The following is a 23,363-nucleotide window of genomic DNA, read 5'->3' as shown; positions in this document are numbered from 1 at the left end:
GTATACCGACAATGCCAAAGGGTTGCTTTTACACCTTTACCATTCCTTCGTACACCGCCGACTATGATTTAATATGTTTCTTTATTCGTGTATTTACGATCTATTATTAAGCGATTACACCAAACACAGACATTTCATATCATGCTCTCTGCTGACATTAACGTGTTTTATATCTGAGTGCGTATTAGAACTGAATGTTCCGGTGATTCTCTCTTCCGTCAACTTCGTCTTGAATTCCATCAATTTATTTGATTTGAAATGTAGCAGTGCTATGGGTATGTGATAAGATAGTCTTTTTAATATAGTTTGTTTATAATATTTCATTATTTAGAAGACATTCCGACCACAAACCTCACTAAAATGAAAAAAAAACACTTTAGTTTCGAGTAATTCTTCTTTTTTTCTCTGTCGATAGCTCTTAGTCACATTTGATGTAAATCAAACGTATCTCAATTTTTAGAAGCAATAAAGTTACCTAAGCTGGCCACTTTAAAACAGTCGCTCTCGCTGTGGTCTTGTGGTTCTTCTCCATCGCAAACGTACAAAAAACATAGAAATCGAATATCAACTCCAGCTGTTCGGTGTTATTAAGAAAGGATAGGTAAAAATTTTGTCAAGCGTGAGGGGGAAAAGTACTGCCAACCGTTCGATTTCATGCAGCAACGTGATACAAAATTACTAAGGACCACAAGATCACTTTTATTCAAATAGCAGAAGATTAATAAAGAATGAAAGAAAAAACAAACTGCCTATAGACCAGAGTTTGAGGTGTGTGCCATATTTTTCTGAGTGTTTTGCCTTTTAGTGATATTGTTCTACTGTTCGCCACCGGTTCTGTTAAAGGTGAAATTCAGCGAGGCACAATTTGCACCACTACTCAACTCACATATACATATACACATACACACACACGCACACTAACGCACGCGCGAGCGCAATGAACGCCAGAGTGATGGGCCACACATCTTCATATCTTGCTGTGGAGTTGACGCGCGTACATCAGTTTTGTAGTGTCTTACACATAGTACATTGTTTACACTTTTTCGAAACGAAAACATTTGTGGTAAAAACAAACAAAACTTTCTCACGCAACTCTTCTTCTATTTCGTGTTAATCTCGCTTCTTCATTCTCACCAATTCATTAGCCTTTCTTACAACCATCCGTCACTGGTACTGTTGGTGGTTGACACGACTTTTGCCAAAGTAGTTGATGGAATTTGGCTTCCGTTCCACCGTGCGGTCTCACGATGTCGTTCGGGCATGGCGTGAAGATGATGAAACCGAGTCGAGTACACACGCGCACCACACAGACAGACAGACAGACACACCACTTAAACGATTGCTTCCTCCGAAAATAAGATGCATTGGTTGCTACGAAAAACACGATCTTACACAAGTCAGAACTGTAGCCCACCTAAAAAAACAAGAAATACACAAGGTACGTCAATATTGGAGGGCAGAATCTTTTGAATGGGTTTGTCGGAAACGATCGCATCTTACCTATAACGGTCGGGTCGGGTCGGGGTGTCAATGTTGAATTCGGAAGTAAATGAAAGCGCTTCTCACTCTCTACCTCCGTTTCGTGGTAGAGCCCGTTGTCATCAGTAGGTGTTGAGAGGATGAGTTTGGCTTGGTGCTCCGTTACTAACTTACAAACTTACACTTTAAACGCAGCTCTTGTCCCAGTAATCTGCTTCTCTACTGCCACATGCTGGCCACCACGCCACTGCTGCCTACTATTATGTTGGTCTGATTCTCCTAGGCAGTACCACCGCGTACCACCACAATCACGAGATGGTCCTCTTTCAGTCCTTCCTCCGTTAGGTTGTGACAAGTTCGTTTCAGCAGCTCGGTAGAGAATTCGCAGGGCGGAAACGAATACAGCACGCCCGTCGCTTCCGTTTCCTTATTCAGCAGCGATATTACTCCCGCGGCTTCCTTCTGCTTCAAGTATGTCACCAGATTGCGGAGAGGCCGCGTCTGTACACTGGCATCGTCGGACGATGTCACGGCCGAAGTGGAACCGGGCAGCCCAAGGAAGATGGCATGTGAGGAGGAGGATGAAATACGCTTCTGCACATCTTCCAGCTTCGGCTGGTCAAGGCGCAGGCGTTGTGTAATACGTAGATGGTGCTTTCCATCCTCGTCTTTCATCAGCCCATCGACAATGTCTGCATCACCGTCGGTGAGGTGGAATTTGGCCGGAAAGAGCGAACTCTTTAAGATCAGCGCGCCCTGCCAGACGGTTGCCGACTTGCGAGCCACTTCCGGAAGGGTTCGGGCTGTCGTCAGCACACCGTTCCGGCGCGAGGACGAGTCGGAATCGGAATCGGCCGGACTTCGCCGACGTGGTGAACGCGAACGCGAACGATCGATGCCACCCGGCTCGCGGGAACCGGACCGGCGCCGCTGCTCATACTCGCCAGGTTCACCACCACCGCCAGCCGGTCGACGCCACTCTTCGTCGCCCGGGCCACCGCCACCGTGATGTGGTGGACCTCCGCCTGCGACAGGACGGTGTCCTTCGTGATGAAAGCCACCGCGGAATCCAGCTCCACCGCCACGCCCACGATAACCAGCGCCACCGCCAGCTCCGCCACCCGAGCCTCGACCACCGCGGAACGAGCGCGCTCCATAGCCACCCCCATAGGCCGGCGGTACATCATCGTATGGCGGAGCACCGTCCGGATATTCGTACTCCGGCACACGCCGGTACTCGCCACCACCTTCCTCAAACGGACGGCCACTTTTCTGGAATGGTGGAGCCGTACCGTTGTCGGCAAAATCGATGCGAATTCTACGGTCAGGTGCTCCGAGCGGAAAACCGCGCATCTCTTTCACCGCTCCCGTGGCCGCATCGAGTGAATCGTACAGAACATACGCCTGTGTGTCACCCTTTGCATATTCGATCTTCTTGATAGCCCCGAATCGATCAAACTCGCGTTCCAGCTGCGTAACGGAAGTCCACGCACCGAGCCCACCAACCCAGATGCGCGTCGTTGGTGTCGCTTTGCCGTACCCGATTTTACATTGAAACTTGCCAATATACTGCCCCGATAGTTCTACCTTGGCCCGGTGCGCCATATCGAGCGTCTGATAGCGCACGAAAGCGAATGCATTGCCCGTGCCGGGCGGCGGGCGCTTGATGTCAATGTCTTCTACCAAACCGTACTTGCCGAAGATACGGCGCAGCTCTTCGTCCGAAATGTTAATCTCCAGGTTGCCGGCAAACAGCGTGCGTGTTGCCAACGGATCATCCTCCGGCTGGACGTGGTGCAGATAGTTGGGAAATTTGTCCTTCTTGTTTTCTGGCTTCTCAAAGGGAGCCCGCGGTCTTGGCAAATACGGACGCGGCATGTAATGATGATGGGGCGGCCCCGGGTGCATGTGCGGTGGCCCGTGATGGTGCATCGGAGGCCCACGGGGCATGTACTCGTGGTGCATCGGTGGTCGAAAGTCGGGATGATGCATTCGGCCACCCGGCGGCGGTCCGTAGCCATCGTACGGATGATGCTCCGGTGGCCGACGGCGATCCGGCGGAGGAACTCCTGGCGAGCGGGCGTAGTAGTGCCGATCGTACTCGGACGGTGAGGCCGAACGCGGCCGACGGTAGGACTCCGATTTAGCCGACTCGTAAACCGGTTCGACCAACGCCACCTTGTCGTGTAGGATGATGCGTGACTTGGCGTGCTTGGCCTCACGGGCGTCTTCCGAGGTACGGAAACATACGTACGCGACACGCTCGTCCAAATCGTGCGAGATGCGAATACTAAAATCACCGAACTTCTTGTACTCGCGGTACAGCGTCTCCTTGATAAACTCATCCGATGCCTTTGGGTGCAGAGCGCTAACGCACAGCACCTTGTACGAGTAGCGGTCACCGCCGCCACCGCCCGGTTCGGGGCGCGAACTACGCGAACTGTACTCATCACGATGCGGCGATGCGTAGCGGGCACGCGGGCTCGGGGATCGCGCCACACGGCGTCTCATTCTGTCAGGAGTAATACGCTCGTCGGAGCTCCCGTCGTAACGTCCAATACTGCCTCTTCGCTTTGATCTAGGTGGAGATTCGCGCGATGCGCTACGTTTCATGTTATGAATCTTCACAGTAATACGATCTCGCTCACTGGACCGAATGCTACTCATGAGCCGTCGTGTCGAAGATTACTTTTGCCAGTTTGATGAGATTGTTTTATTCTACCGTCAGAACCTCAACAAGAGAACTAGACGCTACGGGTTAAGCTAAAGAACAAAGCGTGGTAACCTAAAAAAGGGGGAGAAAAATAAAACAGAAACAATTTGGAACATGAACTTCTGGACTGTAGAGATGAACTTCTTATCAAAAGCACCCACATTTGGGGTTAACTGGCACTGGCACTAAATTTCAACTACGAACTGATTCTGCGAGTCGAGCTACTTTTTTCACGCCAATGTAATTTTTTCAATGTCCAATATCCAACTACGATTTTTCATCACTCACACTTGCATTCTTAACAAATTGCGGACGCGTCCACAAGGGAAATGAACACTGCCACACATTAGTGTTGGTATACCGGCGCAGCAGGCATATACAATTACCCACGCACACACACGGCAGCTTCGAGTTGGTTTTTCTGTACCTACACGGAGTATCACTCGCACACATCGCACCCAAGCACCTTCGCTTCCATTTTATTACAAAATGGCGTCGCCTTTTTTCGACACACTGCTTTTGACTTTTGGGAGAAAATATGATTCCCGCTTTACTACTCACCATTTAGACCGACCACGATTCCCACTACTTCTAACCAACTCTACTGGTCAGTAAAACAACGTCTTGTGGATTAGTTTTACGAATTAATTTAACTACCTTTCAAGCCACACACATTTATTTCACACCACTTCTTGGTCAACTAATGGGTGGGTTCAATGGGTATCGTTTCGAATGCACTAAGCACTGAACTTTGACGAATCAATTACTGTACACCATACATTTTCACCCCGTTCCGCACCTAGACTCTTGGGTGTTGTAGCACCACAGAACAATGATGCGCTGCCATCTTGGATAGCTAAATCAAGAAACACCACTTCAGTACACTCCTGTGCATGACGCACCATTTTGGCATTATAACTTACAACAAATATACTAAATTGCTTGTACTCACTCCACGGTTAGGTCCCTATTACTAGAAATCGTCAGAGTCTCCACAAACGACTTTTCTGCAGAAGCAATCCCAGGCACACACAGCACAATTGCTCTGTACGGTTGAACGGTTGAGAGGCGAATGAACGCGCAGCTCTAGTGAGCAAAACGTTCATGCTCCGTGCCGGTTCATGCCAAACGTTCATCAGACCGGTGAATGTGCCAAACTTTGGCAAATAACTTTGTTATAGATTAGTTTGATGTAAAACCAATTCATTAGGATGTTGTATAAATTTTTCACTTTCGAAATAGCATACATTTCGGGAGCATTACGCGATACAATTAAAAAAGGAAGCATTAGGCCGCAAATGAACTCTGGCAGACATTTTATTTATATTTTGTAGTTCACTACTTCATCAGTGAAATCGCCTTAACCAATACGTGTTTCTTTCCACAGTCGGCGTTGTCAACCATTATTTCACCCGGGACTTTCACCTGAGAATAGGCAACCTGATGCGTTTGCCGATGGTGATTGGTTCTTATGAATTACATTCTTACTTTGGGTGAGTTAGTTTTCCCGTCAAAACAATTTTCCATTTTCCAGAAATTGTTCTTTCCGTCGTGAATAGTTATGGAAAGTAAAGAAAAATTATGCTAGCCATAAGAAACCTGTTCTCCAGCCAAGGCCTACTGCGGTTCTCGTTGGCCGAAGCAGCATTTCACGGGAGAGTTGTTGCATCACGAGATTGGACTAAAGAAGGATGTTACAGCCCCTACAAAACGTTTTGCTCGACACCAACCACGGGGACGAAGAATGAAGATGAAGAGCATTGCAATGTCGGAACTATCGGACACGTCGATCACGGCAAAACGACTCTCACAGCGGCTATTACTAAAATACTTTCGAAAGATGGTCACACAAACTACGTTCCCTACGATCAAATTGATCGTGCACCGGAAGAAAAAGCTAGAGGAATAACGATCAATGCAGCCCATATAGGATACAAAACGGCGAGGCGTCACTACGCTCACACGGATTGTCCCGGTCATGCGGATTACGTAAAAAACATGATATCCGGTGCCTCGCAAATGGACGGCGCCATACTGGTGGTGGCCGGCACCGATGGCCAGATGCCACAAACACGCGAACATTTGCTGCTGGCTCGTCAGGTGGGGGTCAGTAAGATCGTCGTTTTCATCAACAAGGCTGATCAAGTGGACAACGAAGTGTTGGATTTGGTGGAAATTGAGATACGTGAACTTCTCTCTGACTTTGGGTTCGACGGTGTCGAAAGTCCCATCATCGTTGGCTCCGCGCTGCTTGCTCTGCGAGGCGATCAGTCGGATCTTGGGGAACCGTCGATTCGCCGGTTGATGGACGCGATCGATGAATACATTCCGACACCAACGAGAGATCTCACTTCACCGTTTCTGCTTCCAATAGATAATGCGTTCACCGTACCTGGCCGTGGAACAGTCGTGGTAGGAACGTTGGCCAGAGGTACGATGAAAAAGAACAATGAGGCGGAGTTGCTTGGATTCGATGAAGAGATCCGTACCACTATCGGTGGCATGCAGGTTTTCAAGAAAGATGTTGCTGAGGCGAAGGCCGGCGATAATATCGGTGCACTGTTACGGGGCGTAAAACTGCAAAGTGTACAGCGCGGAATGCTATTGTGTGCGGCCGGAAGCGAACGCGTTTCGAACCACTTTGAAGCATCAATGTATCTGCTTGCACGGAACGAGGGTGGCCGCTCGAGGCCGCTTACTTCGAAGTATATACAGCAACTATTTAGCAAAACGTGGAACGTGCCTTGTCGCGTTGATCTAGTCGCACAGGACATGCTGATTCCGGGTGACCACGGTGCAATCAAGCTAACATTGCTGCGGAAGATGGTGATGTCCTGTGGCCAATCTTTCACGGTCCGAGAGAACGGTAAAACGGTCGCCACTGGGTTAGTGACCAAAGTGCTCAATTCAGTAAATTTGCCGCAGAAAAAATTGATTAAATTAGAACTGGAAAACTAATTGGGAACGTGTGTTTTTCAATAAACGAGGTTTTGAAAGACCAATACAGATATTTTGTACGAATATGCAAATGGTTTAATAATTCGCAAGCATTAGCCGATTCACGAGGTTCCGTTTCTTTGTCTTGCATCTTAAATTGTATTGCTTCTCAAACGTGTAGTGCACTTATTTCATTAGTCTACCGCCCGTTCACATGCGTTTCTATATGGCAGAGGAAGATTACAATTGACTAGACAAATGATTGTTTTTCGTTCTTGCACCTCCACCATTCCGACTAACTATTCTCGCTTCGTACCCTTAAAATCGATTTCAGCGTCATCTTGGTGATCCTTTGCGGATTGCTTGCGTTTGTCGTGGAATAAAGATATGGGTGAAATAATTAACCTGCTGTTACGGCGGTTGGAATATGCGTTTAGTTGGAATGTGGCAGCATAATGCTTGTGTTGACTGTTTTCCCAAGTTCCTCGACCGTTTCCGACCAATCTAGAGCAGCTATCTTCGGAATCGCATTGACAATCAACTCGGTTACCTTGGTTACATTTTTCTTGAACGTCGTCAACACATCGGCCACGTTGACGTCTTGTCCCATCTCCCTCCAGCAGTCATAATCGGTCGCCATAGCAATGGCTGCATAGCAAAGACCGGCCTCTTTCGCCAACACTACTTCCGGCACCAGTGTCATATTGACGAGATCAGCACCCCACTGGCGGAAGAGGTTGCTTTCGGCTTTGCTCGAGAATCGCGGACCTTCAATCGTGACGACCGTACCCTTGGCATGTACTCCCGCAATGCCCAGACCTTGTGCTGTCTCGATAAGAACGTCGCGAGTACGACTACAGAAAGCTGGCTCCATCGGAATATGGCAAACGCCAACCAAGAGCTCATTACCATCGTAAAACGTTTGCGCGCGCTTCGTGGTGCGATCGATAAAGTTGTCCGGAATGACGATGTCCCCTGGGTGAATTTCTTCCTTCAAAGAACCGGTTGCAGTAGAAACAAGAACGTGCGTACAACCCAGGGTCTTTAATGCCCAGATGTTTGCCCGATAGTTAACGTTCGAGGGCATAATCGAGTGGTTTCTTCCATGGCGTGCTAACAACACACAATCCACACCAGCGATTTTACCTTCGATTAGCACATCGGATGGGATGCCAAAGTGTGTATTGACCACGCGCTCGGTACGGCTTTCTATTATTTCGCTGTCGTCCAATCCCGAACCGCCGATGATACCAATCTGGAAAAGCGGGATCGCTCAAACAATGCGTTCCGTGGCCAAAATATCGTTCTTAACCTACTTACCTTCACTTTACAGACCATGGTGAAGCGAGTTGAAATCAAACGCTGCTAAAACTCCTCTTAGTTTCGGAAAGTAAAAGCTCTTCTTCGTTTCGGCACGTTCCTAATCTTATCATCCGCAAATCTGAAAATGTACAGCTGAAGTGACAGATTCTTTGTTTGCTGTTTGCTGTTGTTTTTTCGGCACTAGCCATCTCTCTCTCTCTCTCTTGCACACACTCATTCAAAATGCCGGCTAATGTCAATGGCTGACCTGTCGCCGCTTCAGACATAGCTTCTCTACCTAATAGAATCCACTGTTTTCTCGTAAAAAAGAGCGAAAGAACTAGTTTCTAAAAAGTATCCTATTATGATCCTGTCTCCTATGATGAATTATATAAATTTGCAACCCGTTATTTATATTTTTATAAGAAATTTTACTCTCCTACGCCCCTGATAGATAGACCAATGAACAGCGTCTGACACTTCGTACGTAAGCGAAACAAAAATAAAAAAAGTTCTTATAATCGTAAACACCTAAAACTAAGGTTGTCCAAACCTGCGTCGATTCCCAAAACCTGCGTTGCGTGAATGAAAGCATTGTGTGATATTAAATCCAGCTTTTACTTGCTCGTCGCCCATCCCTTAATTTAATAATTTCACTACCCGGTGTTCCTGTTATAAGAGAAAAGTAACCACCGTGGCACCGTGAATGTTACTAGAAGAAAATCAGTTTGTGAACAAATACAGTCAGACCTACTCGTTCAGTAACCATGGTGGATGCAAATTGGATAGAAATTAATGAAATCAAAGGATTTCTCACGTTCCTAGCAAGTATCGATTGGTACGACCCGTGGTTGATTGGACTAATCGCATTTCACATATGCATAACATCGACGGCTCTCCTCACCCGGAATTGTGGAAATTTTCAGGTGTTCCTGTTCTTCGTGCTTTGTGAGTGATATTTCTATTATACTTATCCCACTATGTTCTCATTGGTTATGCTAAACTAATGATCGATCGGACTACTAATTGGATCGCAATTGCTAATGGTTGCTTTGCTCTGTTGCAGTGCTACTGGTGTATTTTTCAGAAAGCATTAACGAGTATGCGGCGATTAATTGGAGGATTTTTTCGAAACAGCAATACTTCGACGATAAGGGTCTCTTCATATCGGTAGTATTTTCGGTGCCCATCCTACTAAACTGCATGTTAATGGTGGTAAGATCTATAGGGTGTCTGCGGCGAAACTTGTGTATCATGTTGATTCTTTCACTTGCATTGCAGGGGAGCTGGTTATACCAATCGACACAACTGATGAGCCGGTTGAAAACGGCACAGCTGAAGCAACAGATCCGACAATCCAATAGCAGGCAGCGGCTAAAGGAGGACTAAAATCCGCAGAGCCAGGCTCGATATGGGGCTCGGATCGTGCTCTGTTTTTACGGCGTTCGCTTGACCCAAGAAAAAGTGCAAACTAAGCAAAGGAATCCACGAAACACTCAAACGGTTGGCAAAAGCATGAAGCGTGCATATAGGAAATTGATGACGACTAGAATTGCAAATTGAGGATCTTCCGGGGACATCTTTTATGCCAGTAACCGCTACTTCGACCATTAAGTGACTTCAATCGAAGCGCAACGTTCACGTCGGCGCCCAGATGAATTGTTTTATTTCTAACTGTTTTCTCATACTAAAAGTGCAATATCTATTCCGAGAGGCATGTTTTACCCCACTTGATACTTGCTGAAACGATGAAACCGTTGTTCATTGCCTCTGCTTTCGCTTGCGGCTTAGGCGAAACTCCTTTCTCGCCGATGGCAGTACCTTCTTGTCGCTTATTGTTCTTGTGTGTACTCTATTAGAATTTTACACATTCGCAAGGGGATGCTAAAACTTTGCAATTGCTGTGAACCGCGTTAACCATCACATTGCGTCGAGAACCCGCGCCGGACACGCGGACAGAAGATTAGGGTTTTGTTGAAATGTTGTTCAACGAACGATTTTTCTTTGTTATTAGTGATATGTACATAATGTAGCAGGAAAGTACAGCAGACGGGATCACGTAGTGATCGCTAATAGGGCCCGAAGACACGAATGTTTCTGTGTGTGTAATTGTGTGTGGAATAAAGGAATCTGTTTTAAAGATCGGGTACGCTTTCTTCCTCTGACAACTGGGTTACCTCCTTGGCCTTGGGTTTGTAGCTAACAGACGCTGCAAATTGCTGTGAAAAGTGTGATTCCCAACAAAAACAAAAACCATCTTACAGCGATTACAGAACCAGCCAAAGTGTGTATCAACAGCAAACAAAGAAATGGATCCTTTTTTTATTAAAATCTATAATATGCGAAACAAGTTTATCGTTTATCATTCTTTTCAATGCTCACTCTGTATCCAGCTCTCCAGATTGCTCGCCGCTTCAATCTTTTTACTTTTTACTGTCTTTTCACTAGAAAACTAGCACTTCCTAGGTTCCTGTTTGTCCTCGGTTTTAGTTTCAGTGTTGCTTTAGTGTGAAATTTGGTTTGCTTTTGGCTGCCATCGGTTCGTTTAGAAATTGGCTACAAAATGTAGTATAAGAAGTCGATGCAACTCGTCTGTGACCAATCCATTGCACTTCCTTCATAGCACTTTCTGTCTTTGTCGATCAACTGATACGAATCGATATATCCCTGTCTCCGTGCTCGGTAGGGTGTGCTGTTTTCCATGTGCTTCCAGCTTCCATTGCTACACTATATGGTAAATATCATTCCAATTACAATTGTTCAACATTTACGTAAAGCTAAAAAAATAGATTGATACATAATTAATTAGAATAATGTATAACGATCGATTTGAAACACGATCGCGGTTATGTGTCCCTGCGGTCTTCCTTCCATTTTCGTTTCCTCCGTTGTTTACGATGGCTCACACGTTCGGTCTTTTTTAAATACTTCATTCAGTTTCCAGTTTCGTGGGGCTCTCACCTGTGGTGTGGGACTGTCCCTGTTTCTTATATGACTAGCATCGTTTTGGAGCCATACTCCTAACCCTCATTGTCGACAATCCAATATCTTCCTGACCGTCCGGCCACACCAGCTGGACTCAGGTAGATCATTATATTGCAGTATGGATAAATTAGAAAACTATAGTTCGGCCTGTCTTCCCTTTCGGCCGTAATCGTATGTTATAAAGTTAGTTTGTGTTCACGTAATATTCTACTATTTACCTATCTGGAAATGGGTAGCAATTTCGATTGTTTTCTATTTCCACTGCTTTCACATTCTGTTGGGGTTTTTCGTTTGTTATGAACTTAAATTCTCTTCCATTCAATCATTTTCCTCTTTTAGATACACCATCGCTATCGCACAACCTGCGGACTCCGGAACCAGTAACGGAACAAATGAAAAAAAAATTTTTCCCAAAAAGACTTGATTACCAGCATTCCCATCGTAATAAATTCCACCATTCCAAAAGATGAACGCCTAACGATTGTCGAATTCTTAACTGCATCTCATTTTGATGTTTTTGGTTCTCTTGCAAATATACACATACTAGTTTGCTTCAGTTTTGTCCAAATACACCAAATCGGGTTGGGCTTTTTGGTAAACCAACTGGTTTCCCGGTACTAGAGTTGATGATGTTTCTGCGAATAAACGTGGGTTAGCTGAGTTTCCCATTTCTCATTTGATAACAGAATATGGACTCGCCCCTCCATCTTGTTTGACCTCACCGTATACTGTTTGGCTCGGGGTAGGATGTTGCACACAAATTATATTCCAAGCTTCTGTGCGGATAATTTATTAGATTTATTTTATCGGCTCGTTTTTCTTCGGGGCGAAAAATCCCATTCCAGCAGTGCACTAAACAGTTCAACAGTGGTTAGTAATGTCCCACACATTCCTATACTTAAACGGCGCTCCTCCATCATACCGGAGAGAATGATAAATGGCCGAAATTTGATCGAAAATAGTGATTACAATCGAGCTCATTTAAAAACATTAAGATTTTCTGGGTCTAGAAAGTGAAAAACAAAACAAAGGCAATTCTCAATCAAACACTGACCAGAGTAACAGCAAAAAACGGTTAAAAGATTGAGGCTTGTAACACTCACAAGGAACCAGTCCGTTCTCTTCGTCCAAAAGTCTGCTTAAACACAGGTGGCCGCCGCAGAGACCGTCGCACTTCCATTGCTAGTTGTGGCTGCTCCGTCGAGCCGAAAATCGCGGCTCTTGGAGCACATATCACAGATGCGTTTCACATCCGGGTTCAGGAAGGTACAGAAATTGCAATTCCATTCTCCACTCGGCGCAGCCACAGATGCTGCGGTGCTGGCCGCTGACTGATTAATGATCGTAGCCGCACCCGTATCGAAGGTGGCCGTTTTCTTTTTCCCACTACCGCCTGCGGTCGGCGCACCATTATTACCCGTGTGGTGGTGATGATGGTTGACCAATATTCCACCGACAGTTACCGTGGGAGATTGATTATTGTTTTCTTTGTTCGCGGCCGTCACTCCGATCATCCCACCAGTGCCGTTGGTCCCACCGGTGGACTGTCTCTTCGATCCCACAACTCGGCCACTACCGTTACTTTGCTCCGGTGGTACAGCATCGTCGAGGGCGCCCCCGCCACCTCCATAGTCCGTAGTCCGTTGTGAGAGCGTTGTTTTGGCCATTTTCTGCACCAAACCAGCACTAGTGGCGTGATGCTGCGCACTGATTCGGACGATGCCATCCACTTTGTCGGCGGCTTTTGCTTTCATAGCTTTTAGCTTCTCATTGTGGCTACGGCGCAGTGTAGCGGTCGACGAGGTTCCAGCATTCATCTGACTACCGCCAGTCTCTCGACGTCGTTCTCGCGCCATCCCACCGCCACTTTCGTCCTCAGCGCTGTCTGCTTCGCCGGCCAGGAAGTCACCACGTTCGCCCAAATCCTTATTGTAGCCTTGCTTCTCTAGGTTCTGATAAACGTAGTTCCACGTTTCGTAGCACCCGATACCGTCCTGGTTTTTGTTCGAAATTCGTCTACTAACGTTACTCTCCTGCTGTTCGTCCTCGTAGCTATCAAAGTCCGATTGGCGCGAGTTCCGCGATGTTTGATGATGCAAATAATGATGGTGATGCTGCTGCTGCTGCTGCTGCTGCTGCTGCTGCTGCTGCTGTTGCTGATTCCTTTCGACCAGTGCTTCCGGCAACATGTCGCTCTCGTAATCTATTAGGAGTTCCGCGTTCTTGTGATATCTTTCCAGCTTTTTAGCGCCACCGCCGATCTTCGGTTCAGTCACTCGTCGCCCTGCGATGGAGGAACTGGGCACATCGTAGTCGTCGTACACTTTCTTACGGTTACTTAGTATAGAGCTAGGCTGAGGAGGGTACGCCGGTCCGACCGGAGCTACAGCCGAATCGTAACCGTGCTTGCTTCCACCGTACGGTATTGATGCTTCCGACACCGGTTGACAATGAGGGTTCGGAAATGGCATACTGTTGCTGGAGCCTCGGTATGGCGGGTAGCCCGACCCACCAATGTAACCATTCATCGGAGGATGCCGATAGCACCCGTCGAGTGGTCCGCCATTCGGAAGCTTCGTCACTCCCGCTCCATTCATGTAAGTCGATCCCATCGGTCCCAGAGGAGCATAGTTGCTGTATGGCAGAGCGGGAGGATAACGTGGGCCTGCAACATTGTAAGGGTGATTGTTACTGCAGCTTAGAGACCCGTTACCTCCTCCAGTTCCACCTCCACCACCACCAACACCACCACACGAAAGCATCCCATCGATCGGTCCATCGAAAGGCATCGGAGCGGCATGGGCAGCGGCAGCGTACGGTCCCGTTGCGGGCGTGTAGTGATACGGTTGGTCGATCGAATGGCGCTGCATATAGACGCCGTTCATGCCGTACATTGCGGCGGCCGCCGCCGCCGCCGCTGCCGCACTATTCGCGTCCTGATAGTGGTCCAACGACTTCGAGTGGGGCATCGTGCCGATAGCCGGAGGCTGGAAACTGCCGTAACTACTGTGATGAAGATGATGATGCGGCATATGATGGGGATGATGATGTGGATTGTGGTACGGGCCACTGAATGCGTTTGCTGGCGTTTGTTGCTGCTGCGGCGGCTGCTGCTGCTGGTGATGCTGTTGGCTATGAATACTACAGGGTGTTGCAACAGCGACACTGCTGTACAGCTGACTACTGCCGGCAACCACACCGTTTGCACTGCCACCACCACTGCCGCCACCACAGAAAGAGGCCGGTGGTGGTGGCGGTGCCGGTGGTTGCTGATGGCTTTGTTGCACTTGGAACTGATACGGATTGCATGAGCTGCAGCTACTAGCGGGTGGTAAAGCGGCGCTACTACTGCCGTACGCGTCTGGAGCGAAAAAGAGAAATGGAACCCATCATGAACCAAACAACTGATTAGCAGAGCCGGTGGCGGAAGGTTTTACAGCTGATCGAGCAAGAATAAAAAAAAACAAAATACAGTAACACCTGTGAACACTATTGAAAACTTTCGGACCCTTTGGGATAGGAAATGGCAGGATTGCTGGTAATGTTTCGGATTGGTGTGTGTATTACACTAACCCTTCTTGGGGCCACTCAGGAATAATGTTAAAAAATATCCAACAAGATTTTTAATACACACTAACAGCTCAAAAAGTTGTGCAAACAAACATACGAACTAGATGCAAGATTCTTAAAAAGGTACAGTAAACTTAGCTACGGATCATGTTCTCCATAGAACCCGGTAGATCATAAAAGTTTTGTGAATTAAATGGTTAGCTGGGTGATCGATTGATCTCTACTAAGAATCAGAAATGTGAGAAGGTTCATTGCGTTTTCCACAGTACTTGATTTTAATAGGCTATCGTGGCACAGCAAGGGCAAAACGAATATTAAGCGATTCGCTGGCAAAAATGAATTGTGAAATGAAGGTGAGTGCTACAGTTTCTTTTTTGGTGCTTAATGATAAAGCTAAATGTGTTAAATAAGTAAAATAAGAAATGATTAATAAAAACCATGAGGATAAATGGTGAGTTGGAGCAACGGAGTTGCTTTCTAAACACGATCGATTTTCAGTTGTAAAACACATGAACGGAGTGTGATGAATGTTAGGGGAAAATGAGGATCACTTTAATGCTAGTACGTTGAGTATCATGCGGTGGAACATGCACTTAGGAACTAGAACACTGCTGCAGTTTCTACTGTCTACTGATGAGTAAGAGCAAGATGATGTTAATGTATGACAGGCTTCCATAATATACCTCTCAGTTTGGACTGTTGTTTTTTGTGGTGTTTTTCTTGTATGAATACAGTCATCTGCTTCACCATTTGCATTGCGTCCGCTGGAGGAGTAAACAAATGGGCATAGAGAAGACAAGAGTTGTGTTGAACGTTCTAATTATAATATAGAGCGACTAACCGGTATGATAGCATCGAAAGTTATAAATATCAATCCAGTCCACGGACAATCGTAGTGACGTCAGGTCACAGTAAATTCGCTTCATTATCTGTACGGTTCAGAGAAGCGGAATAGAATAAATCAGATATTATCGAGAAAAAGGCGAAAACACAATTACCTGACACTCCACATACGCCGTGATGGCGTCACGAGCAACGTTCATCACCTGATCCGGACAGATCGGGCCCTCCAAAATGAGTGTTTTGTTCGGCATCAGCTGGTACCCCATGGCTTGGAAAAGTTTTTCTGCATTCACCAAATTGGCCGCAATTTCATGCTGGTAGAATCCAGAATACATCTGAAAGCAGGAAAGAACGATCACATACACGGTCTTTGGCTGATCGAATGCAACAAGAATCTTTCAATTCGATAAACTACCTTGATCACTTTGTACTCCTTTCGCCACGGTTTGACGAACAAATTGTTCGCATACTGACTGATTGCCTCAAATCCTATCGATGCTTTGTAGGCGGAAAAGTCATCTAAATGTGCCACGGAGCTATAAAACAACATTTACACGGATAGATATATAATTTTTTGTAGATAAAGGAAACGGAAACTGTTAATTACCTGTCGAAAACATATCTCGTATCATCCAGATAAAACTTTTCACTTGGGGGCACCTTTCCTAGGCGTTTTTCGATCAATTCTAAAAAAACAACAAAAATATGATTTCCTTCAACTGATGGGAATTTTTCTCTGTATCATTTTGATTATTAATACGGCGCAGTCCGTTCTTCTGAGAAAAAAAAACATGTTGATTCCCTTCCAAACATATCATTTGACCAAAATCCAACGTACACGATGTCCCTTACTCTAGAATGCTTCTTGTTCCCTTCTTTATGACATTTAACAACGATAAAAGGCATTGATAGAATATTTCAGTTGAAAATAAGATCATGTTAAATATCAGGAATAAAAAAAACACTGATGATCTGCTTTGAACGGCAAGAACGAAATGGATCTCTTCATGCACATCGCAAATGTTCTCGGAACGTTGCTAAAGTCATCAATGAAACTGACTAACTGACCGTAATGATTTAGTGGCATCAGGAATTGATGACCAACCAAACAACTTCAATGTGCTCATTGAACATCTGATATCGCGTCGGAATGATAACATTTCGTCTCGCCACGCTAGCGAGTGATTCATTAGCAATGTTGATGGAATCTTTCTACTGTTGCCTACTTTGACCTTTAATCGTGTTTCTTATGGAATTGGATTCCTTCTGTTAGTAGAGAACGGGAAGTGATTACTATAATGTTTAGTCTACTGGATTCATTTAACGCCATTCTCATTTTCCCACTGTACGTGTACATGTTATGTGCAGCTGACTCATCAATTGAGCAGCGACACACTCCTTACCTTCTAGGTCGCGTCGTAGCTCTATCTTTTGCATTGATTCTTCCGATTCCACGTACTTCCAGTGGTGCTCCAGTATCTGTTTCCACAAACCATCGCTTTCGTTCGGAGCGTAGGCCATTCTATCGTTTCCTACAATGTGCTTGTCGCCAGTTTAGTAACGGTTGGCCTCTACGCTGCCGCTGCTCTTTACGGCATGTACCGCCACCGAAATGCTCCTATGATAGGAAAGCCGGAAGTGGAAGATAAGAGTGACAACAAATTCTTGCTAGCGCTGCATGAGACTGTAGGCGAGTGCAGCATCGAATGATGGACAGGGTTCTCGCGGTTAGGGTTTCAATAGTTTTCGTCCGATCGTGCCTTCGTTTATTGTGTTTCACTATAGGTCAGGACACTTCCAGACACCGATCCAATCCGGGGGAACAGACAAAATTGATCCACTTCTCTCTAGTTTCACGCATACACCGCGCTAAAAATATAGCAAATCGGTGCTTTGGGCACACACTACCCTTAACAAACACCGAATTTCTATAAAAAGATCTGCATAAGCAGCTCCGCTGTCGGTCATCCGGTTTTCTGCTGGCGACAACTAGCACCGTCGGAGATGTGTCAGGTGTTTTTGTTATTGTTGCTGCTGCAGATGCTCACTGCCGGGCCATTTGATCTTATTTAGCGACCTTCGGTCGTTGATTAGTACGCGCACTGGCCTTTAACACTCTGTACCGCTAAGGTGCCGTATTTTGTCTTTGACTGCTTTTCACGAGACAACACAACACTCACCTATACTTATCGTTGCCCGCTGCTAAAAGTAAGAACGTGCGACAAAGAAACTTTTGAGTTTCTTCCGTCAACAAATGATCCGTGGATTGTATTGCAAGCAATTTCTAGCATATCTTCGGGCACTAGCTTTCAACGCGAACGATTTCAACGAAGGAACGAGGAATGATAATGTGTACAATTTGGAGCCTTCTCGGATGTTTCAACAATTTGCTTTCGGTCGATGCACAACTGGTTTTTGAGCGTGTGTCCACAAGCGTCCGAATCGTGAACGCTGTTTATCGACTTGTGTGTTCACTTAATGCGCTGACCGAAGCATCGAATAACACACTACAAATGATCTAAGTAAATTTTCTTCTTTTAAAACGGTGTTCCATTACCCAGTGTTATGTTCGATGTGCAATGGAATGTGCCTTCTGCGTATTTTCCCTTCGGGTGTTTTTTATATTTTTTACTGCATCTGCAGGTCATTTGACATCGAGACAGTTGCTGTCAAAGTTACCAAGCAACATCGCCATCTCGGCAGGGTCTTTAGCCTTCTTTGCGTTTCTCACAATTCTTGCGATGTTATTTTAGTTTGATTTTAGTTTGAGTTTAAAAAACGATCTTTTTAAACACATTTTATTGTTTGCGTAGAATATAGTTTGTTGCCACAATTGCCAATTTGCCACAATTTGTTTGTTTGAATCCGACGATTATTTGTTTTGTTCGGACAATGCAAATCCTCAATTACAACTGTCAATTCAAATGTAGCACGCGTCCTAGAGTTTCCGTTTTCAGGTAAATTTGTGCGTTTAGTGTAACGTCAGTTGCTGAGCGCTTGTCTGTGAGTGGAGTTGGTGAGAGCCCTCGTAGACCGAACCGAACGTCCATCTTTCTGAGCAGGCCGCAGTCCGTGCGAAGAAGTGAAGGAAATCCATTATCCAACGACACCCGGTACTTTAGGGCCCTACGAAAAAAGCAGTCTACAGCCAGTAGCAGCAAACAATAAAGATGTCGATGATTTCCGCCCGTTTGGCTGCCTCGGTGGCCCGCAGCCTGCCGAGAACCGCTGGCCAGGTGAGTTTAACGCGCCACGAGAATACTAATCAAATTTTGCTCCACGAGAAAACAGTACCAAATCCCGAACGGTGGTGTCCATCTTGATGCTCTTATCGATTTCGGTTGGCGAATCGAAAGCGGTGACATAATCAAAACCCCGGGCTCCATACATTCCAGTAGAGTGGCATAGTGCAAATTGTGAAACAGTAAACCCTGCGGGATGCACACCAATCCGAAACGAACCGTGTTATGCAACAGAGAATATTTTCTTGGTGCCGGCTGCTCAGTTTTTCTTGGCTCAAAATGACGGCTCGGTTATGTAATGGTGCTACTCATTGCATTGGTTCGCGGGGCTTCGGAACGAAGCAAATAGCCAGTGAATAGGCCAAGTTCTTTCGAAACGCAATGCCAAAAGCACTAGGGGCGGAGATAAAATACGACCGAAAATGTAGTGAATGAAATCTGGTGAGAAAACATAAAAAATATGGCGGCCGACGAACGACATCGAGGTCTGCTGTCACTCGGCGAACCCGAACTCGGGTTTGCGCTGGAAGTCCAAATGCCGTAACGATTGTGCAAATTGTTAAAATTATACCGTTTTTAGAATATTGCAATATGTTTGACACACATTTCTAAGAGTGCGACTGTTTTGGGAAAGCTGCTTTGTAAAGTTATGTAATTGTGTGTATCGTTCGTTCACCGGATCTTTCGACGTCTTTCGCAGGTGGTTAAGATGGCCGTTCCGGCCGTTTCGGTTGCCGCTCGCAACTTCCACGTTTCCACTGCCACCCGCGGCGCCGAGATCTCGGCCATCCTCGAGGAGCGCATCCTCGGATCGGCGCCGAAAGCTGACCTGGAGGAGACTGGCCGTGTGCTGAGCATCGGTGACGGTATTGCTCGCGTGTACGGCCTCAAGAACATCCAAGCCGATGAGATGGTGGAGTTCTCCTCCGGTCTGAAGGTAAGTCACAGAGCGTCGGACCGCACGAACATCAAGATGTTTCAATATTCTTCTTCTTCCTAGGGTATGGCCCTTAACTTGGAGCCGGACAACGTCGGTGTCGTCGTGTTCGGTAATGACAAGCTGATCAAGGAGGGTGACATTGTCAAGCGTACCGGTGCCATCGTCGACGTGCCGGTCGGTGATGAGATTCTTGGCCGTGTCGTTGATGCGCTCGGAAACGCCATTGATGGTAAGGGCGAAATCAAGACGAAGCAGCGTTTCCGTGTCGGTATCAAGGCACCCGGCATCATCCCGCGTGTTTCTGTGCGCGAGCCCATGCAGACCGGCATCAAGGCCGTCGATTCGCTCGTGCCGATTGGACGTGGACAGCGTGAGCTGATCATCGGCGATCGTCAGACTGGGTAAGTTGGGAGGTATTGATGCCTTGTTGTTGTTTTACGTAACGCTTTCTTCTTTCGACTTGCAGCAAGACCGCTTTGGCTATCGATACGATCATCAACCAGAAGCGCTTCAACGATGGACAGGACGAGTCGAAGAAGCTGTACTGTATCTACGTTGCCATCGGTCAGAAGCGTTCCACCGTGGCACAAATCGTGAAGCGTCTTACCGATTCCGGTGCCATGGGTTACACCATCATTGTGTCGGCCACAGCTTCCGATGCCGCCCCACTGCAGTATCTTGCCCCGTACTCGGGCTGCGCCATGGGCGAGTACTTCCGCGACAACGGCAAGCACGCGCTCATCATCTACGACGATTTGTCGAAGCAGGCCGTGGCCTACCGTCAGATGTCGCTGCTGCTGCGTCGTCCCCCGGGTCGTGAGGCTTACCCCGGTGATGTGTTCTACCTGCATTCGCGTCTGCTGGAGCGTGCGGCCAAGATGAGCCCGGTACTCGGAGGAGGTTCGCTGACTGCTCTGCCGGTCATTGAAACCCAGGCCGGTGACGTGTCCGCCTACATTCCAACCAATGTCATCTCGATTACGGACGGACAGATTTTCCTCGAGACGGAGTTGTTCTACAAGGGTATCCGACCGGCCATTAACGTCGGTTTGTCTGTATCGCGTGTCGGTTCCGCTGCTCAAACGAAGGCCATGAAGCAGGTCGCCGGCTCGATGAAACTGGAGTTGGCTCAGTACCGTGAGGTGGCCGCTTTTGCCCAGTTCGGTTCGGATCTGGATGCTGCCACCCAGCAGCTTTTGAACCGTGGCGTGCGCTTGACGGAACTGTTGAAGCAGGGCCAGTACGTGCCGATGGCTATTGAGGAGCAGGTGGCCGTCATCTATTGCGGTGTGCGCGGTTACCTGGACAAGATGGACCCGAGCAAGATTACCAAGTTCGAGCGTGAATTCTTGGCCCATGTCAAGACGAACGAGAAGGCTCTTCTGCAGCAGATCGCAACGGAGGGCAAGATTTCGGACGATGCCGATGCCAAGCTGAAATCTATCGTCACTGGCTTCATGTCGACGTTCTCGGGTTAAGCAGTTTCAAGCGAACGTACCGTATGAGGAGATATTAAAAACGGAGTGTAGTTCCCGTAAACCGATTTTTGCTTCTCTTTCTCTTATATTCTTGGGAGAAAGAAAGTGTGACGCGACGCGAGTTAAAAAAACACACATAAACACAAGTTAAACGGGGAACGACGTCAATTTGCGCTATAAAATGCAACTGTCTCATGATCACCATCATCTTTGCAATTTGACAAAACAACAACACGAAATACGGAGCGGTGCTACGATTATGTGTATTAGGGCGATATGTAGAACTGGAAGAAATTAAATAAACAGCGAGCGACAGTCATGGTCCAGGTGTGTTCGAGTTGCACCCAGCCGAGCGGCTCTTACGCTCCCGCGGGCTGACAAGTTTTATTTCAGCTCGGCACCGTTACAAGGAGAGTAAGAAACGCATCGTCTGGCGACCTGGATTGGAGTGACTGAATCATAAAAATCGATGCGTTCGAGTCATTGTTTTACTGTTCTCATAGGGTATTTTATCACAATAATTGGAGAATTTGGCCAATAATAATCCGGCAATCCGCCTAGAGGTTTGGCGTGTAATTGGTCCTTTCTGAGCGCCGTCGTCCACCATACTGGCGCAACCACGCCCTTCTGTCCTTGCCCTGGTCGAAAAAAACTTTGCGGGCCGGTTTGTCGTCCACCGTATCGCACATGCAGGGAGAGAAATTAATCTTAGTTTCGTGAGTTTTGCAAAATAGGACAATTCTTTCATTTAGTAATCCTATCAAAGGGTGCAATAAAAACACGTCTACACGATGGGTCATGTTTCGTGTTGTTCTTCCACAATTATTGTTTCTGGTTTAGCATTTATTTGCAATAATGGTCATAATTATATAATAATAATAATAATAATCAATAACTATAATAATAATAATAGTGTATAATAGATTATTAGTTAATTTAATTTGTGTTGTCTTGCGTTGCCTTGCGATCGCCTGTTCTAGTAGATGTGTGTGTATGTGTGTGTGTTTTGTTTCTTGCATTTCAATTTATTTCTACTCCTCCTTTATTTAACCATATATTTTACAACTTTTCTTCGTGCTCTGTCGCCATCTCACCGTTTACTAGCCTCAATCATCTCGCCCTGCCAACCAGCCGATCTACGATGTGTTTCGAATAATGTGTGTGTGTCTTCCTGCCATGTTTAAGGATCCGGCTGCAGGCTGCGCAGGAAGGAAGGTACCTGGCACACCTGTTTGTCTGCATGCCCGCATGTGCAATCAAATGTTTGCTGCATTATCTGAATGTGTGAGAGAGTATTTGGAGTATGAGAGTTTGGTATCTTATTACTAGCACATTACATTGTATCTTTCTGTTTCTGTCTGTTTATTCGTTTATGTACGTTCTGCGTTTTCTTACACACGTCGTCTTTTTTAGTAGAAAAAGAATGTTTGCTTGCTTATGTTTCTGCCCCTATCGTCACTGTACATGCGACTGGTGTTGTGGTGTTTACTTTTCTATTATTTGTTAGCCTATTATGCTCTCGGCTGTGTCCCCTTGAACGAGCGCCAAAGATTCGCTCCGCCAGATCAGATTCGTAGATGCATTTGAAGGACAGGGCACCGGGTCCCCATTTGTGGCGAATGGTGCCGGGTAGTGTTCGAAGGGTTTAAACGGGGAAATCATCGAAACTCATCACAGTCTTCCATCGATCACCAACGGAAGAGAGTTCATTTTTCAAAAAACTTTGCGATACGTTGCTCAGGTTGTTGCAGCGGGTACAGGAACGAAAGAAATGCATTTAATGCCCCATTGGACACACGTTTTGCTTATAAAAAGAGATCATCCGGTGATTGTGTCGACCGGTGTAGGCATCCGATCTTCCGATACAGTATCGG

General features: G+C 46.5%; 5 protein-coding genes across 8 annotated transcripts; 3 read left to right on the top strand and 2 right to left on the bottom strand.

Annotated features, from left to right (window-relative positions):
• Positions 1-93: 93 nt before the first annotated feature.
• On the bottom strand, positions 94-4,963 carry LOC128277397 (RNA-binding protein spenito). The gene is made up of 3 exons (XM_053015851.1): positions 4,754-4,963; positions 1,501-4,264; positions 94-1,414 (listed from the first exon to the last, which is right to left on the bottom strand). Exon 2 carries the CDS (start codon positions 4,144-4,146, stop codon positions 1,759-1,761), a length of 2,388 nt encoding a protein of 795 aa, XP_052871811.1. The 5' UTR covers positions 4,147-4,264; positions 4,754-4,963; the 3' UTR covers positions 94-1,414; positions 1,501-1,758.
• Positions 4,964-5,692: 729 nt separating this feature from the next.
• On the top strand, positions 5,693-7,228 carry LOC128268288 (elongation factor Tu). The gene has a single exon (XM_053005341.1). It carries the CDS (start codon positions 5,774-5,776, stop codon positions 7,148-7,150), a length of 1,377 nt encoding a protein of 458 aa, XP_052861301.1. The 5' UTR covers positions 5,693-5,773; the 3' UTR covers positions 7,151-7,228.
• On the bottom strand, positions 7,159-18,395 carry LOC128268286 (S-methyl-5'-thioadenosine phosphorylase). 3 transcript variants are annotated; one of them, XM_053005337.1, is made up of 8 exons: positions 18,010-18,395; positions 17,233-17,447; positions 16,437-16,515; positions 16,245-16,365; positions 15,985-16,164; positions 15,828-15,915; positions 15,670-15,750; positions 10,741-14,777 (listed from the first exon to the last, which is right to left on the bottom strand). In XM_053005337.1, exons 2-8 carry the CDS (start codon positions 17,348-17,350, stop codon positions 12,556-12,558), a joined length of 2,889 nt encoding a protein of 962 aa, XP_052861297.1. In that variant the 5' UTR covers positions 17,351-17,447; positions 18,010-18,395; the 3' UTR covers positions 10,741-12,555. The 3 variants fall into 3 exon arrangements, with proteins under 3 accessions (XP_052861300.1, XP_052861297.1, XP_052861298.1); XM_053005338.1 differs by having other exon boundaries at positions 10,741-14,081; XM_053005340.1 differs by lacking the exons at positions 10,741-14,777; positions 15,670-15,750; positions 15,828-15,915; ... (3 more) ...; positions 17,233-17,447; positions 18,010-18,395 and adding exons at positions 7,159-8,384; positions 8,450-8,910; positions 8,985-9,095.
• LOC128268289 (transmembrane protein 18) lies at positions 8,946-9,933 on the top strand. The gene is made up of 3 exons (XM_053005342.1): positions 8,946-9,379; positions 9,498-9,646; positions 9,713-9,933. Exons 1-3 carry the CDS (start codon positions 9,199-9,201, stop codon positions 9,818-9,820), a joined length of 438 nt encoding a protein of 145 aa, XP_052861302.1. The 5' UTR covers positions 8,946-9,198; the 3' UTR covers positions 9,821-9,933.
• Positions 18,396-18,876: 481 nt separating the features above from the next.
• LOC128269399 (ATP synthase subunit alpha, mitochondrial) lies at positions 18,877-21,959 on the top strand. Of its 2 annotated transcripts, XM_053006851.1 has the most exons (5): positions 18,877-19,065; positions 19,706-19,717; positions 19,781-20,008; positions 20,072-20,412; positions 20,478-21,959. In XM_053006851.1, exons 1-5 carry the CDS (start codon positions 19,000-19,002, stop codon positions 21,487-21,489), a joined length of 1,659 nt encoding a protein of 552 aa, XP_052862811.1. In that variant the 5' UTR covers positions 18,877-18,999; the 3' UTR covers positions 21,490-21,959. The 2 variants fall into 2 exon arrangements, with proteins under 2 accessions (XP_052862811.1, XP_052862810.1); XM_053006850.1 differs by lacking the exon at positions 19,706-19,717 and having other exon boundaries at positions 19,772-20,008.
• The last annotated feature ends 1,404 nt before the right edge of the window (positions 21,960-23,363 follow it).

The sequence above is a fragment of the Anopheles cruzii genome, chromosome 2 (genome assembly GCF_943734635.1).
Source record: "Anopheles cruzii chromosome 2, idAnoCruzAS_RS32_06, whole genome shotgun sequence".
Taxonomy (NCBI): Eukaryota; Metazoa; Arthropoda; class Insecta; order Diptera; family Culicidae; genus Anopheles; species Anopheles cruzii.
This window is presented reverse-complemented; position numbering and strand designations above follow the sequence as displayed.